The 18,647-nt window shown below is 38.4% G+C and overlaps 1 protein-coding gene across 12 annotated transcripts in view; it reads left to right on the forward strand.

Moving 5' to 3' along the window:
• The window catches only part of HUWE1 (HECT, UBA and WWE domain containing E3 ubiquitin protein ligase 1), a 143,359-nt gene that overhangs the window by 29,624 nt on the left and 95,088 nt on the right, over positions 1-18,647 (forward strand). For all 12 annotated transcript variants that reach the window (XM_067723113.1, XM_067723112.1, XM_067723123.1 and 9 more), the window contains 4 exons: positions 1,784-1,882; positions 2,585-2,791; positions 4,452-4,604; positions 17,749-17,811. In XM_067723113.1, the coding sequence (XP_067579214.1) occupies positions 1,784-1,882; positions 2,585-2,791; positions 4,452-4,604; positions 17,749-17,811 (522 nt within the window). The remainder of the gene's footprint in view (positions 1-1,783; positions 1,883-2,584; positions 2,792-4,451; positions 4,605-17,748; positions 17,812-18,647) is intronic.

The following is an 18,647-nucleotide window of genomic DNA, read 5'->3' on the forward strand; positions in this document are numbered from 1 at the left end:
TAGTAGTGTTTGGATCTAGAGAAGACTGCAGAAGGTTCAGGCTATGATGTAAGCTGCCCTACTCCGTGGACATTATGGCCTAGTAGATCCAGGTGTCTGACTTAAGTGTCGGCCAAAGATGCTGTGGGATGCCTCTGGCAAGCCCCAATAGGAGAATCACAGCTTAAGACCTAGGGGGTAGAGTTTGGCCATGCTATTCTCTGCCAACAGCTATTCTGACATGCAGAAAAGCAGCTTCTGGCTTGCTACTGGACCTTGATAAAGACTGAATGCCTGATGATGAGATACCAAATGATTACAGGACCCAAATGTTTGTCATGAACTGGGTGTTATCTAACCCACAGAATCATAAAATTGGATCTGCATCGTTGCAGTCCATTAGAAATTGAAGTGGTATATTTGATAGTAGGCCCAGGTAGGTCCAGAAGGTACAAGTGAACTGCATGAGCAGGTGGTTCACACTCCTTTGTTATCTGTTTCTACTACTTCACTACCTCTCCCTCAACCTGTATGACTTCAAGGAGAGGAAGAAAAAGTGCAGGTCTGGTTTGTTGAAGGGTTTTATGCCAAGAATTTTGCATGCCTTTAATTACCACAGAAATTTGAGATAGATCTTAATAATGCTTACTTTAGAGAGAGAAAAGGTTTCAGACTTAGCTTAAAAAAAATTTGCCCTTAAGCCCCTATTGTTCCACGTTCCATTTTGGCTGCTGAAAATGCCCCTAGTTTAAATCTCACAACATTGCTGGGTAAATAGGTCACGTTAAGTTCATTTTGCAGAAGAGGATGCTGAGTTTCAAAGAGGTAGCTTACCAACTACCTAATTCTAAAGTCCATGCTCTTTGTAACAGTAAGCTGTCTTTCAGTATTTAAGCTCCTATTATGTGAGATAAGTGCTTTATGCAAACACTTGAGCTTCACATTTCCAAGGTGGTTCTTAGGTCTTTTTTCTGGTAAGAAAACTGGCTAAGAGGTTGGATTTGCTCATGATCAAACAACTTTGTAAACATCAAGCGAAAAACTGAACCCAGATTTGGTTGGTTCCAAATCTAGGCCCATTCCTAGAATACCATACTGCTTTACAGAGTCAAAGAGCAAGTGTAATCACTTCCAGCTGCCATCCATTAGTAGCAGCATCTCTGTCCCAGTCTCTATCCCCCCCGCCACCAGCTCCACTTTTGGAAACTTACTATGAACTCTGAATCCACACCTTGTTACCTGACAAACAGGCCCTTTCATCAGTAAAACAGAGCAGGAATATATGGAAATGGAAACCCCAAGTAAGAATGGAGTCCTAGTTTTACACAGTTCAGAAATTCTTTGCCTCCTATAATTGGACGGTTTAATGTTGCAGAAAAATATAGCTAGTGCTAATCTTCACCTTTGTGAATTCACTAGGGCTCCTCAGTGTTCCTCTAATTGAACATTTCTTATCAGGCATTCTGGTTAACTTTCAGACTATGATACAGATTCCTTCATTTTGTTTTTATTGATATTTAGCTTGTTTCCTTTATTTCTGTTGTCTGTACACTTCCAAGTAGTTTGTCTACATCTACAGGTTCATCCAGGTTTTAAAAAAATACACAGATGGATTGTTTCATTATAAGATTTCTGTATTAATCTCAAGTGATCATCTGGCAAATTTCCACTTAAGTAGTGCGTTCTATCAAAAGTTAAATCATTGAGTGTGTTGACATAAGGGTTTTTTTTTCCTATTCTTCCTTGTTGTGTCTCCCTCATACTCCAAAACACCCTTTTGTGAATACCTGTTTGTTTTTCTCAGCCTGCAGACTGCAGAGCCTTAATAGACAAACTCAAAGTTTGTAATGATGAGCAACTCCTCTTGGAACTGCAGCAGATCAAAACATGGAACATTGGAAAGGTATGTAAACCCATACTCCCAAAAGAGAAACCAAAATGAGGTAGCCTCATTCAGCAATTACTTAATAAGCATCTAGTGTGTGTCTGGCACAGCTCTAGACCAGTAATTTTTAGCCTGTGAATGGTTGCCAAGGAAATTTTGAAAGAAATGTAAAAGGAAAATTTTGCTAGTCAAGGATGAAGAATGTTTATACAGGTGATGATAAAGAATCTCAACCACAAAATTCCTTTAGTTTGACTGACAATATGAGTTTGAGATAGTCTCAGGATTTTTACTCTTAGCTTAAAAGACTCTTCTTTAGATAACTCTAAAAATGAGCACTTCAGATAAAGTGGATTCTGGCAGGGAAAGTCCTTGTGTTTTTAGACCTCAGAGGTAGCCAGAATTCTCCTTTTGAAGACCTAGCTGTAGGAGTTTTGTGGTGTCTCCCGGTGTTAGCACATGTATGTTTTTTGTTTTTTGTTTTTTGCGGTACGCAGGCCTCTCACTGTTGTGGCCTCTCACATTGCGGAGCACAGGCTCCAGACACGCAGGCTCAGCGGCCATGGCTCACGGGCCCAGCCGCTCCGCGGCATGTGGAATCCTCCTGGACCGGGGCACGAACCCGTGTCCCCTGCACCGGCAGGCGGACTCTCAACCACTGCGCCACCAGGGAAGCCCTACCTTATTCTTATATCTTCCTCTTTCTCTTCCCCTCTCCAGTGCGAGTTATATCACTGGGTGGATCTGTTGGACCGCTTTGATGGAATTCTGGCAGACGCTGGACAGACAGTGGAGAATATGTCATGGATGCTCGTGTGTGATAGGCCAGAAAGAGAACAACTGAAGATGCTTCTCTTGGCTGTGTTGAACTTCACAGCCTTGCTCATTGAGTACAGCTTTTCCCGGCATCTGTATAGTTCCATAGAGGTAGGAGAGGTTCAAGCCTATGTGATCTGTTCTTAACTAGAATTGTTCACGTCCAGAATAAGGAAATTGTTCTTTCTTTCTGATGATTCTTTCCTTTTCATTATGGAGTTCTGGGGTTTTCAATGTCAAAGACAATGGTAGGATGTTTCTTGGCTAAAGATACCCTTCACAGGGTTGATGGGAAGGTTCTTTATTGTCACCTTCACCTTGCCTTTTAAGATTTAAGGAATTAATGAGAATGTAATACATGTATTGATGTATTCTTGGGAATTTACAGGAATTGATCTTGGTCCCAGGTTATCAGAGCAGCCCCAAATTACTTTTAAAATATTAGACATAATTTGATTTCCTTGACACATTACTGCACTTACTGCTTTTCTTTTAGTGTGCTTTTTAATTTCTTCTCCCCCTCCCCAAAATGTATATTAATAGCATGCTATGTATTCTGTTTTTTTTTAACATCTTTATTGGGGTATAATTGTTCTACAATGGTGTGTTAGTTTCTGCTTTATAACAAAGTGAATCAGTTATACATATACATACGTTCCCACATCTCTTCCCTCCTGTGTCTCCCTCCCTCCCACCCTCCCTATCCCACCCCTCCAGGCAGTCACAAAGCACCGAGCTGATCTCCCTGCGCTATGCGGCTGCTTCCCACTAGCTATCTACCTTACGTTTGGTAGTGTATATATGTCCATGCCTCTCTCTTGCTTCATGCTATGTATTCTTAAAAAGTAAAGTGGGCACAGGAATTAGTGAACTTTTGAATTGGTCAAAAATCAGTATAAGAAGAAACTCTCTTCCTTTAGCCTAACTTTAGAGTTTTTATCACTTGATTTAGTGCCCTGTTGTTATGTGTTACTTTTCCTAAGTCTTCATTAAAGAAACAGAATCAGAACAAACAAAGTAAATGGTTTAAGAAGAGAAGTGGAATAACTGAATTAAAGACCTAGTGCCTGAAGTTTTAAGTAGGGGATGGCTAAGCAGTCTGTTGAAGATGAAGTAGATAAGCTGCAAAAGGAAATCCATAGCCTTCTGTGGATAATCAGCAACCAGAAATACTTTGGTTCATTTCCAGCTAAATTACATACTGATTTTAACACTAAGCAAATGTTTCAATATATTGGTGAATTTTGATTGTATTAAAAAGCAAAAATAGTTACTCTCGGGTTATTGTTACATACACTGTATTGTAACAGTCAAAGGTGCCACCAGCTGTTGTTATTTTTAGTTTCTATATGAAGAGCCCTGTGTTTTAATTAATTCCAATTTTGTATTTGTTGTAAAGGATACAGAAGGAGCATAAAATTATCTTAGTCTATACTTTTAGTCTAGTTGGAAACTTAATGTTCTTGAGTTCTGCTATGTATTAGAATATATTACATTTGTCTCTTTTGTAATCTGTTTCTTCCTGTGGAGACACCTATGTAATTTTGAACTGTTCACATTTTTTTAACTTAAATTGGACTTTCTGGCTTGCTGCCAGATTGTAAGCTGCTTGGGCATAAGGTTACATGTTGTAGGTGCTCAGATATTTATAAATTTTTTTGTATTGTTAAACTTCTTGATAGCTTTATAAATCCATGGCATTTCAAGTTTTCAAGGTCTTGTATGCCTGATACCATGAACTTGCCCCCCCCCCCATTTTTGTCCCCTGTAGCATTTGACAACTTTATTGGCTTCTTCTGATATGCAAGTGGTGCTGGCAGTCCTCAACCTTCTGTACGTATTTAGCAAAAGATCAAATTATATCACACGCCTTGGATCTGACAAGAGAACCCCACTGCTAACCCGGCTGCAGCATTTGGCAGAGGTGAGTCATGGGTGAAGAGTTGGAAGGACACAGAAGTTGGACCCTGTTATTCCTTTTCACAGGTGTTTCTTGCAGTGTCAAAATGAATAGGAATACGTAAGTTAACTTTACTGGCCTAATTGAGTAGAACTATTGGGGCCCATTTAACTAAGTTACCCCCAAATCCTAGGAAGTATTCTCAATTTTATGAAGTAATTTTGAGGGATTTCATGAATCTCTGCTCACAAAGAGAATCTCTCTTTGTTCAAAAATGGCCACTTCTCTTCTGGAAAGAAAGTTTAGAATCCGATTCTACTTGGAGGGAAATATTAGCTGCAATAAAAGATCTGGATTTTGAGTCCTGGCCTACCTTATTAGCTCTGATAGCAGTTTTCTCATCTGAGAATTTAGTTATATCTACCTTAAGAGTATTTTCAGAATAAAATAAAATGTAGGGTTCTTAGTGCTGTGCTTAGTAATTGGTCTGTGGTGGTAATGATTGTTAATTGAAGGCAAAAAAGCTCATGTTAAATTCAGCTTAGTCAAACTATTGTCCAGTGTTTGTAGAGGCAAACTGATAATGCATACTCAGGTTTGAGAGAGGTAGCCATTGCTAGAAAGCTTTCTTGGAAGAAAGTTGGTAGGGCTAACTTTTTAAAAGCTGAATAATAAATGGTTACCTCACAAGTCATACAACTCAAGTTTCAGGCTATTGTTAGGTGCATGGTTACTTTAAAATCATTTTTGTGTGATTATAAGTGTAACATGTATTGCAAAAATTCTAGGATGTATAGGAAAGTATAAAGAGAATGTTAATCACCTGTTATTCATCCAGATGGAGCCTCCCTTAGAATTTGAGCATATTTTCTTGGATTTGCAAATACAAGATTTTTTTTTTTTTTTTTTTTTTTTTGCGGTACGCGAGCCTCTCACTGTTGTGGCCTCTCCCGTTGCGGAGCACAGGCTCCGGACGTGCAGGCTCAGCAGCCATGGCTCACAGGCCTAGCCTCTCCGCAGCATGTGGGATCTTCTCAGACCGGGGCATGAACCCGTGTCCCCTGCATCAGCAGGCGGACTCTCAACCACTGCGCCCACCAGGGAAGCCCCAAGATTATTTTTAACCATTTTCTCACGATAGTTTTTTAGTGACTCAGTTAACCCAGTGATGTGAGCCAGTTGTGACTATGCACAGATATTAGTGAACTGCAAATGTAGCAGAAGTTCTCCAGGAAGACTTGAATCAGTTAAAAGCCAGTTGGTTGATTTTTGTGAGGGTCTGGGTACACTGGTTCTCAAACTCGAGCATGCATGAGAAAGAGTCGATTTATTAAAGCATAGATTAGTCTCCCTCCCCTGTCTGCTCATACCCCTTTACCTCAATTCCTGCAACCCCCATTTCTGATTCAGTAGGCCTAGGGCAGAGCCCAGTAATGTGCATTGCTAATAAGTTTCCAGGGGATGTTGAGGCTGCTGGTCCAGAGATCATACTTTGAGAACCATTGGTTTAATCTATCCTATTGGGCAAAGTTACAAAATCTTACCAGATTCTTATAGTTCCATCTCAAAGGCATCTAGACCTTTTCCCTGATACCTGAATACATACCCATTCTTGAGCAAATCCCATCTAGTGAGATGGTGTCAAATATGACATGGTTGATATAAATGTTATTTATTGGGTGTCTACTTAATTGCCAGGATCATATGGTAACTGTGGAGTAGGTGAGGACGATGAGATTCCGAAGTTATATTATTTTTAGGAAAAGCCCATGGGCTTTTAGCCCCTGATAAAGTGTAAAATGTGATAACTGCTGTTTGTAGAGTTGATTAAGCATGGTTTATGTTCCAAACCTGGGTGTCAGCCTGAGACCCAGCTCCTTGAATCCACACCCAACTCTTCCACTTGATAACATTCAAGAAGTATATGGCTAATCCTGTGCTGGATATAGTATAAAACATGTTCTTTTCTTTAAAAAGCTCACATAGTAGTTGAAAAAGTGATATAGGGGCATAATTAAAAGGACAAAGAACTAGTTATTCTTAGTACTAACTAATAAGTACCCTTGAATCTTAAACATTCCATAGGTTTATCTTGTTGGCTGCAAAACAAACATAATAAAAATATGTGCTTAGTATTTAAAAATTTTGGAAATGTACAGAAGAAAATTTATCATAATTATGTGTCTACTCTTCACATTTTGGTACATTTTCTTAGTCTTTATGCATATTTACATAGCTGAATGCATATAGTATATGTAACTTGATATCCTACTTTATTTACTTAACATACTAGCATCAGTGTTTTCCCATATTAACTTTACATAATTTTGTAAGAAATGTTTCTTTGTATTTAATAATGGTAATATCTCAGAAATGTCACAACATCACAGACTTTCATGAATCAAGTTTGGCTTGACATGGTCTTTTAAGGATCCCAGCTTACCACAACTTTCTTATCGTAGGCACTTGATTTTTATTAGATTACAAAAGATAGATTTAGTGGTGACAGTAATAGTTGAACTATTCTAAAAAACAGTTAGTTGTGACAACAGAAGAAACAAAAGGAAAATAATTGTGGAGATACATAGCCTTTCAAGCTTATTCTGCCTTGCAAATTCAGATCCTTGGTTTGACTTACCTGTCACCCCTATGTGGCATCAAGTATTTATATATCCCTTGTCCTCACAGTTTTCAGCAAATTCCATGTTTCTTCACTGGAAGTCCTGGGAATAGCCAAGAAAATATTGAAAATGAAATGAGGAAGTACTCTTCCTATTGGGTATTAACTTTTTTTATAAAGCTAAAAGTAATTAAAATAGTGTGGTAATAACAGTGGAAAATTTCCAGAAATGGATCCAATGTGTAAGAATCACTAAGCTTAATCATTTTTAGCTTTTGATACAAAGTGAGAGATGTGCAACTAACTGTTCCTTTTACTTGAATACTTAGAGGCCCTTGTAAGTTTATTAATTGGCCTAATTTCAGTATTATTGTGTCTCAGGGAACAGAGAGGCCTGAGGAGAGGGAGAGAGATGGTAGAACAGCCAGTCAGTGGAGCAGTCAGAACACATTTTTTTTTTCCATTAAATTTGCCATCTTGTATGGGCATGGTTCATGGCACCCCAAAATAATGACAATAGTAATAACAATGATCACTGATCACAGATCATCATAACAAATATAATAATGATGAAAAGGTTTGAAATATTGCAAGAATTACCAAAATGTGACACAGTGACATGAAGTGAGCAAATGCTGTTGGAAAAATGAAAAAACCAGTAGACTTGCTCAATGCAGGGTTGCCACAAACCTTCAGTTAAAAAAGCAGTATCTGCAAAGCACAGTAAAATAAGGTATGCCCCTGTGCATAGGCTCAATTTTGAGGTAAAGATCAGGGAAATCAAGTAACTTGTTCTGGTCGTTATTGAAGATGAACAGAATAGCTGTCTTAAATCTTTCCCTTTTCACTGGTTCCTCCTATATGTATATTTTAATAGTTTTTTTTTAATTAATTTACTTTTTGGCTGTGTTGGGTCCTCGTTTCTGTGTGAGGGCTTTCTCTAGTTGCGGCAAGCGGAGGCCACTCTTCATCGCGGTGCGCGGGCCTCTCACTATCGCGGCCTCTCTTGTTGCGGAGCACAGGCTCCAGACGCGCAGGCTCAGTAGTTGTGGCTCACGGGCCTAGTTGCTCCGCGGCATGTGGGATCTTCCCAGACCAGGGCTCGAACCCGTGTCCCCTGCATTGGCAGGCAGAGTCTCAACCACTGCACCACCAGGGAAGCCCTATATGTATATTTTAAAAGAACAAGCTTGAGAGAGCAAGAACATACTTTTTTTTTGGTCAGTGTAGCTAAAGGTTTGTCTATTTTTGTTGATATCTTCAAAGAAACAAATTTGGTTTAGCTGATTCTGTTTTTCTATTTTGTTTCATTTATCTCTGCTCCAGTTTTACTATTTCCTTCTTTATGTTTGCTTTGGGTTTAGTTTGCTGCTGTTTTTCTAGTTCCTTAAGGTAGACTGTTAGGTTACTGATTTGAGATCTTTCTTTTTTAAATGTTGTAGGCAATTAACAGCTGTAAATTTCCCTCTAAGCACTGCTTTATCCCATAAATGTATCCCATAAGTTTTGATATGAAGTGTTTTCATTTTCATTCATCTTAAGGAATTTTCTAATTTCCCTTTTGATTTCTTCTTTTACCCATTGGTTGTTAACAGTATATTGTTTAATTTCCATGTGTTCATGAATTTTCCAGATTTCCTTCTGTTACGGATTTCTAATTTCTTTCTGTTGTTGGAGATGATACTTTGTATGATTTTATTCTTTTTTAGAAGTTTCTTAAAGTTTGTTTTGTGGCCTAACATATGGTCTATATGGGAGACTGTTTTGTATGTACTTGAGAAGAATGTATATTCTGTTGTGGGGTGGATTGTTCTATATATATGTATATATCTGTTAGGTCTAGTTGATTTAATGTTCAAGTCTTAGTTTTCTTGTTTTTTGTCTAGTTATTAATGTTTTCCCTGTGTATTACAACTGACATCTTCATTAATGAAAAGTTAGTTCAAATTAATACCAACTTAGTTTTAAGAGTAGACAAAAACTTTCCTCCTATATAGCACTTTCCTCCCACTGTATGTTGTTGCCACAAATTACATTTTTATATATTGTGTGCCCATTCAACATAGATGTAGAATTTACTTTTTTATGTAGTTGTCTTTTAAAACACTCAGAAAAAAAGGAGTTACAAACCAAAAATACATTAATAATGCCTTTTATATTTACCTATGAAATTAACTTACTGGTGTTCTTAATTTCTTCATATGGAGTCAGGTTACTGTGGTGTGTCCTTTCATTTCAGCCTGAAGGACTCCCGTTTAGCGTTTCTTATAGGCAGGTCTGCTACCAACAAGCTCTTTCAGCTTTTATCTGAGAAAGTGTTAATTTCTCCTACATTTATGAAAGATAACTGTGCCAGATATAGAATCTGATTGGCAGTTATTTTCTTTTAGCACTTTGAATATGTCTTCCCACTGCATTCTGGCCTCCATCGTTTCTGATGAAAAATCAGCTGTGAGGATCCCTTGTACATAACAAGTCACATTTCTCCTTCTGCTTTCAAGATTATTCTCTCTGTCTTGGCCTTTGACAATTTGATTATAATGTGTCTTTCTGTGGATCTGTGTTGTTTTATCTTGTTGAATTTCATGGAGCTTCTTGGATTTATAGATTCATGTCTTTTGTCAAATTTGATGTTTTGGCCATTATTTCTTTAAATAATCTCTTTGCCCCTTCTTCTGTCTCTTCCCCTTGGACTCCCATTATGTATATGTTGGTATACTTGGTGAAGTCCCACAGATCTCTTAACCTCTGTTTACTTTTTTTTCCCTCTATCTGCTCTTCAGACTGGGTAATCTCAGTTGACCTGTCTTCAGGTTCATTGATTCTTTTTTTTTCCCACCTTCCAATATTTATTTTCAAATAAATTTGTCAGAATTTTTATAAAAGTGATGCATGTTCAGTGTTGAAAATTAAGAAAATACAAAAAAGTATAAAGAAGAAAATAATAATAATCCTCAACCACCACCATGTAGAAAAAATAACTAACATTGTGTTTCATATGCTGCTTCCCCCCCCCATGTAACCTATGGTGAGTATTTTCCCACAGCATTAAATATTCTTTGAAAATACTATTTTTAAAGTCTTAGCTTCTGAACCACCCTCCTGGTCCTCCATTGTTGCCCTTCTATGTCTGCTTGACTGGTGCCTCCTCTTCTGCTGCCTCTGAGTGTTAGAGTGGCCCAGGGCTCCACCCCAGGCTCTGTGTCTTATCCAGCTATCAATACATTTTGCCTAGGTGATCTGATCCAATTTCATGGTTTTAAGGACCATTGACTCCAAAAATTGTATGTTTTCCTTGAACCTCAAACTTGTATATTTACTGCCTTCTCAAAATCTCTGCTGGATATCAATTGTAATGTGTATAAAATCAAACTTTGACCTCACCTCACATTTCTTTCCCCCAGGCTCAGTCCATTCCAGATAACTGGCACCCTTGCTTTCCTGGACAGTGGCAGGCACACTCTTGCTGCAGGGCCTCTGCACAGCTACATCCCCAGTTGTCTCTATGGCTTGCTCCCTTATCTTCTCTAAGTCTTAAGAGCCACCATCTCAGTGAAGTCTTCCCTACCATCCTGTTTTAAAATTAGAACACCTACCATACTCCCTATTACACTTTTCTTCATTTTTTTCTGTAGCACATATTACCACCTAACGTTATATATATTTAATTAAGTTCATTGATTCATTTTTCTCCCTGCTTACATCTGCTGTTGAACCACTCTAGTGAATTTTTCATTTCTGTTATTGTGCTTTTTCAGCTCCAGAATTTCTATTTGCTTCCTTTTTTATAACCTCTGACTTTTTATTGACATTCTTTGTTTGATGAGACATCATTCTCATGGTTTCCTTTAGTTCTTTTTATATGATTTCATTTAGCTCTTTAAGCATATTTAAAAAAGATGATTTAAAGTCTTTGCCTACTAAATCCAGTGTCTGGACTTGCTCAGGAATGGTTTCTATTAATTAATTTTTTCTGGTTTTATGGGGATATAATTGAATTAAAGCATTGTGTAACTTAAAGGTATACAACATGATGATTTGATACTCTTAATATATTGCATAGTGATTACCACAGTAGAAGTTTGTGCGATTTGACCAACATCTCCACATTTCCCCCAATCCCCAGTCCCTGGCAACCACCATTCTAACCTCTATTTCTATGTGTTGAGCTTTTTTAGATTCCATGTATAAATGATACCATTCAGTAGTTGTCTTTCTCTGTCTGATTTATTCACTTATTAGAATGCCCTCAAGGTCCATGCATGTTGTCACATAAGGGGAGATTTCCTTCTTTCTTGTGGCTGAACAATATTTCATTGTGTGTGTGTGTGTGTGTGTGTGTGTGTGTGTGTGTGTGTATGTATGTGTATGTACAGCACATCTTCTTTATCCATTCATCCATAGACAGACACTTAAGTTGTTTCCATACCTTGGCTAGTGTGAATAACTTTATAGTAAATATGGGAGTGCAGATATCTCTTTGTCCTGATTTCCTTTCTTTTGGATAGATAGCCAGAACTGGGATTGCTGGATCATCTAATAGTTCCTTTTTTGAGGCACCTCCATACTGTTTGTCTTCTGTAGTGGCTATACCAATTTATATTCCCACCAACAGCGCACAAGGGTCCCCTTTTCTCCAAATACTCACCAATACTTGTTATCTCTTGTCTTCTTGAAAATGGCCATTCTATCAGGTGTGAAGTGATATATCATTGTGGCTATGATTCACATTTCCCTGATGTCTAGTGATGCTAAGAACCATTTCATGTAACTGTTGGCCATTTGTATATTGTCTTTGGAAAAATGTCTATTCAGTTCCTCTGCCCATTTTAAAATCAGATGGTTGGCTTTTGTTATTGTTACTCAGTTATATCAACATGAGTTCTTTATATTTTGGATAGTAATTTCTTATAAGAAATTACTAAGGTTTGCAGATATTTTCTCCTATTTTGCAGGTCGTCTTTTCATTTTGTTGATTGTTTCTTTTGCTGTGCAGAAGTGTTTTAGTTTGATGCAGTTTGCCTTTGTTGCTTTTGGTGTCATGTCCAAATAATTGTCACCAAGACCAATGTTGGGGTGCTTTTACCCTGTGTTTTCTTTTAGGAGCTTTATGGTTTCAGGTTTTATGTTGAAGTCTTTAATTTAGGTTAATTCTTTTTTTTTTTTTTTTTTTTTGCGGTATGCGGTCCTCTCACTGCTGTGGCCTCTCCTGTTGAGGAGCACAGGCTCCAGACGCGCAGGCTCAGCGGCCATGGCTCACGGGCCTAGCCGCTCTGCGGCATGTGGGATCTTCCCGGACCAGGGCACGAACCCATGTCCCCTGCATCAGCAGGCGGACTCTCACCCACTGCTCCACCAGGGAAGCCCCAAATTTAGGTTAATTTTTTGGATGGTATAAGATAGGGGGTCAAATTTCATTTTTCTGTGTGTTATCCTGAAAACTGGTTATCCAGTTTTCCCCAGCACCATTTATTGAAGAGAGTATATTTTCCCCATTAATTATTGTCTCCCTTTCAAATATTAGTTGACTATGTGAAGATTTACTTCTGGGCTCTTGATTATGTTCTGTTGGTCTGTGTGTGTTTTTAATATGCTAATACCATACTGTTTTGATTACTATAGCTTTGTAATGATGTTTGAAATCAGGAAGTATGATACCTGTAACTTTGTTCTTTCTCAGGATTGCTTTAGTTATTTGGGGTCTTCTTGGTTCCATATAAATTTAAGGATTGTTTTTCCTATTTCTGGGGAAAATGTCATTGAAATTTTGATAGTAATTAAAATCTGTAGATTGCTTTTGGTACTGTGGACATTTTGACAGTATTAATTCTTCCAGTCCATGAACATAGGATGTTTGTGTCTTCTTTAATGCCTTTCATCAGTGTTTTATAGTTTTCAGTGTACAGATTTTTACCTCCTTGGTAAAATTTATTTCTAAGTATTTTACTGTTTTTTATGCTATTGTAAATGGGAATGTTTTATTTCTTTTTCAGATAGTGTATGGAGATGTGACTGATTTCTGTATGTTGATTTTGTATCCTACAACTTTACTGAATTTAATTCTAACAGTTTTTTGGTGGAGCCTTGAGGGTTTTCTGTGTATAAGATCATATCATTTGCAAATGGAAATAGTTTTACTTCTTCCTTTCTGAATTGTATGCGTTTTATTTCTTTTTCTTGCCTAATTGGCTCTGGCTAGTATTTCCAATACTGTGTTGAATAGGAGTGGTTAGAGTGGGCACCCTTGTCTTGTTCCTGATCTTAGAGGGAAAGGGTTCACCCTTTCATCCTTGAGTATGCTGTTAGCTGTGGGCTTGTCATATGTGGCCTTTATCATGTTGAGGTATGTTCCTTCTATACCCCATTTTTGAGTTTTTATTATGAAAGGATGTTGAATTTTGACATTGCTTTTTCTGCAACTTTTGAGATGATCATGTGATTTTTGTCTTTCATTCTCTTAATGTGGTATCACACTTACTGATTTGCATGTGTTGAAACATCTTTGCATTCCAGGGATAAATCCCACTTAAATCGTGGTGTATGTTCCTTTTAATATGCTGTTGAACTTGGTTTGCTGGTAGTTTGCTGAGGACTTTTGCAAGTTTGTTCATCAGGGATACTGGCCTGTAGTTTTCTGTTCTTGCAGTGTCCTTATCTGGCTTTGTTATCAGGGTAATTTTGGCCAAACAATGGTAACTTTTCAAGCAATGAGTTTGGAAGTGTTCCTTCCTCTTCAATTTTTTGGTAAAAGTTTGAGAAGGATTGGTTATTCTTTAAATGTTTGGAGAAATTCACCAAGGAAACCATTTGGTCCTGGAATTTTCTTTTGGGGGTATTTTTTGATTACTGATTCAGTCTGCTTACTCATTATTGGTATATTCATATTTTCATTTCTCCATGATTTTGTTTTGTTAGATTATATATTTCTAGGAATTTATCCAATTCTTCTAGGTTATCCAGTTTGTTGACAGTTTGTTCATAGTAGTCTCTTGATGATCCTTTGTATCTGTGGTATCAGTTATAATGTCTCTTCTTTTGTTTCTCATTTTATTTATTTGAGTCTTCAGCCTTTTTTTCTCAGTGTAGCTAAAGTTTTGTCTATTTTGTTGAGTAGTTTTTTTTAAAAGAACTCTTATTTTCATTAATCTTGTCTGTGTTTTTTCTAGTCTCATTTATTTCTGTTCTGATCTTTGTTATTTCCTTTCTTCTGCTAACTTTAGGCTTAGTTTCTTTTTCAAGTTTCAAGTTGAGGTATAAAATTAGGTTTATTTGAGATCTTGTTTCTTAATGTAGGCATTTATTCCTATAAACTTCCCTCTTAGAACTGCTTTTGGTGCATCTCATTCGTTTTCATGTGTTTTGTTTTCATTTTCATTTGTCTCAAGATGTTTTTAATTTGCCTTTTGATTTCTTTTGACCCATTGGTTGTTCAGTAGTGTATTGTTTAATTTCCACATCTTTGTGAATTTTTCCAGTTTTCTTCCTGTTACTGATTTCCAGTTTCATACTGTTGGGGTCCAGAAAGATACTTGGTATGATTTCTATCTTAAATTTGCTAAGACTTGTCTTGTGACCTATCATATAATCTGTGTAGGAGAATGTTCCATGTGGGTTTGAGAAGAGTGTGTATTCTGCTGTTAAAATGTTATACATATGCCTACTAGGTCCATTGGTCTAAAGTATAGTTCAAATCCAATGTTTCCTTCTTGATTTTTCTCTCAGTACAATCTAGCCATTGTTGAAAGTGAGATGTTGACATCTTCTACTATTATTGTATTCTCTGTTTCTCCCTTCATATCTATTAGTATTTGCTTAATACATTTAGATGCTCCAACATTATGTCCATATAATTTACAATTGTTATATCCTCTTTGAATTGACCCCTTGATCATTCTATAATGACCTTAATTGTCTCCCATTACAGGTTATGAGTTAAAGCCTGTTTTTTCTGATATAAGTAGCTATCCCTGCTCTTTTGGTTTCCACTTGTGTAAAATATCTTTTTCCATCCCTTTACTTTGAGCCTATGTGTGTCCTTAAAGCCGAGGTGAGTCTTGTAGGTAGCATATAGTTGGATCTTGTTTTTTTTTCCATCCAGCTACTCTATGCCTTTTGATTGGAAAATCAGTCCATCTACATTTGGAGTAATTATTGATAGGCAGGGACTTAGTAATGCCATCTTACTAGTTCTTTTTTTGTTGTTTTGTATTTCCCTTGTCCCTTTCTTCTCTTGCTGCCTTTCTTTGTGAATGATGGTTTTTCATAGTAGTATGCTTTCATCCCCTACTGTTCGTCTTTTGTTGTTTTGTACTTCCCTTGTCCCTTTCTTCTCTTGCTGCCTTTCTTTGTGAATGATGGTTTTTCGTAGTAGTATGCTTTCATCCCCTACTGTTCGTCTTTTGTGTATCTAATCTAGGTTTTTGCTTTGTGGTTACCATGAACCTTACATAAAACATAGATATAATAGTTTTGGGACTTCCCCTGGTAGTGCAGTGGTTAAGAATCCACCTGCCAATGCAGGGGACACGGGTTCGATCCCTGGTCCAGGAAGATCCCACATGCCGCAGAGCAACTAAGCCCGTGTGCCACAACTACTGAGCCTGCACTCTAGAGCCTGCAAGCCACAACTACTGAGCCCACGTGCCACAACTACTGAAGCCCACGTGCCTAGAGCCCATGCTCCTCAACAAGAGAAGCCACCACAGTGAGAAGCCCACGCACCGCAATGAAGAGTAGCCCCCACTCACTGCAACTAGAGAAAGCCCGAGCGCAGCAGCAAAGACCCAATGCAGCCAAAAATAAATAAATTAATTAAATAAATTTATTTTTTAGAAAAAGATATAATCGTTTTATTTTAACACTGATAACAACTTAACTTTGCATCTGAAAAACTTTACTCTTTTATTCCCGTTCCATTTTATGTTTTTGATGTCACAGTTTACCTCTTTTTATATTGTGTATTCATTAACATTATTTTAGCTCTTATTTTTTTTTAAAATTTTGTCCTTTAACCTTTATCATCCATGGATGATTGTTTAAGACAGTGTTCTCCTCGGGCTCTCAAACAGCTGCTGAGAGTGGCTACAGCTGGTTCACAGGCCACTGCAGGGTCCACAGCTGGGACTGAGGTCTGTATGCCTCCTCCCAGGTCCCTTTGCATATGAGGCTGGTTTCCACAGCTCCCATAAAGGCACTTTTCTCCATGAATGGATGCCAAATTGTTGCAGGGGTGGGGGGTGCTGTGAGAGACATCTTATTTGGCCATCTTGCTGGCATCACTCCTTATGTTGCTATAATGGGCATTTTGGATATTATATGTGGCAACTCTGGAAATCAGATTCTCACCCCTCCCCAGGGTTTGTTGTTATGATTTGTCGTTGTTTGTTTAGACTTTTCTGAACTGACTTTGTAATTCTTTGTTTTGTGTGGTCATTGAAGTCTCTATTCTATTAGCTTAGTGGTCAGCTAGTTTTATTTGCTTTAAACTCCTGGAACCAAAATATCTCCGTCTTTGCCGGTGGGGTCTGTGTGTATGTTGGTATCTTCAACGTGAATACTCACTGTCTTCAGTACTCAGGAAGTTTACAGCTCTGACTTAGCCTTCACTTCTGGCTTGCATAGAGCCTGATGTCAGCCAGAGATGTGGGAACTTAGTGCTTTCTCAGGTCTTTTCTGAGAATGTGCCCAACCTTGGGCATACATGTGGCCTTCTAGATTCCCAGGAGTGTGTGGAAAGGGCTTTTCAAAGCCCTTATTCCCCAAAGCATTGCACGCCCCAGCCTTTCTTCCCAAGCTTTTCAGTTTGTCTGTTATTTACCCCAATTGTATGCCTCTCCCAGGGGACTAATGCACTTACTCTTGAATGTTTTCAACAAGTGCCCGCCCCACCCCTGGGAGAGTTCAGAATTAGGCAAAAATGATGGATATCTCAAACGCTGTTGAAAATGCAGGCTAGTTTTTAAGCAAGATTGTATGGCTGAGGTTTTGGATTTGGAAGTCAATAATAGTGTACAGTTGAGCCACTCTCCCCTATTACCTTAAGGGCTAGTACTTGTTGATGAGTTTTTTAGACTTTGTGGTGGCAGAGTATAGTAGTAGTAAGCAATGCAGAATCTTCTACTTTGCACTTTGGCTCATGTCAAAAAGTAAGAAACTGGAGAGCATGTAATTCCACCCTATGTGAGAGGTGAGCAGGCTGAGCATGGAAAGCACAGTACAGTACTGAAGACCCAATGGATCAAGACTGACCTTTCAGCAAGCCTGACTGCAGGCATATAAAATACATTTGCTTGCAGGAGCTGTTCATGTTCTCAGTAGCATCCTCACAGAATAATGAAATTGATCTCATTGGAGAAATCACCTTTAGGCAGACCATCTTGCCTTGAGTCTTACTGAAGTTCTTGCTTCTCTTTGCTCCCTCTTTTTGTTTGACTTTAACATTGGATGTCTTCTCAACACTGTGTTCCAGGCAGCCACATACTCATAAATATTTTATACACAAAGCTACCTTAGGCACTGTTTTAACACTGTCTTTTCTCTTTTTCCAAGAGCTGGGGTGGAAAGGAGAATGGCTTTGGACTTGCAGAATGTTGCAGAGACTTGCATATGATGGTAAGTGACTCTTTGGGATATGGGTGTCTTTTGACAGAGCTGTGCGTGATCTGTTTTTGAGCCTTACTTTACAATGAATATATGGTATTTAAAGTTGCCACTTCACATCAGGACTTTTGAGGAACCTGAGATCAATTGAGATATAGCATACCTTTTCTAGAAATGCTTGGGCTCTCAATGTACTGGTGGTAAATGAAGAATCTCAGAAACAAAGTATATGATCATACCCATCTCTTGAGTAAGAAACTGCGTTTGGTGAGTCAGTTTGAAAGTGATGAAAAATCCCAGAAAGTACACTTCCTTGTACTTTTTTTTTTTCTTTTTTCTTTTTTTCTTTTTTTGTGATACGCGGGCCTCTCACTGCCGTGGCCTCTCCCGTTACGGAGCACAGGCTCCGGACGCGCAGGCCCAGCGGCCGTGGCTCACGGGCCCAGCCGCTCCGTGGCATGTGGGATCTTCCCAGACCGGGGCACGAACCCGCGTCCCCTGCATCGGCAGGCAGACTCTCAACCACTGTGCCACCAGGGAAGCCCCTTCCTTGTACTTTTTCACTGGAACTATCAGAACTCTGGGCAGTCTGGCATGATTTAAGAATGGCTGCTTGGAGAACAGTTCTGCCATCTTGGTTATTGAGAACTTGTAGTGTTCTGTGTGTTTTCCATGTTTACCCCTCATGCCTGTCCTGCTCATACCTTTAACCCATGTTTAGACTATGAACTCAGGCCATCCTCCCCTCTGCTTTGATACGTTGCTGTAGAACCACAAAGCACAACTGGATTATTATGATACAATTCCATGCCAAGAAGCAGCTGTATTTTCCAACAGATGTACTGCTT

Source organism: Pseudorca crassidens, chromosome X (assembly GCF_039906515.1).
Source record: "Pseudorca crassidens isolate mPseCra1 chromosome X, mPseCra1.hap1, whole genome shotgun sequence".
NCBI classification, from domain to species: Eukaryota; Metazoa; Chordata; class Mammalia; order Artiodactyla; family Delphinidae; genus Pseudorca; species Pseudorca crassidens.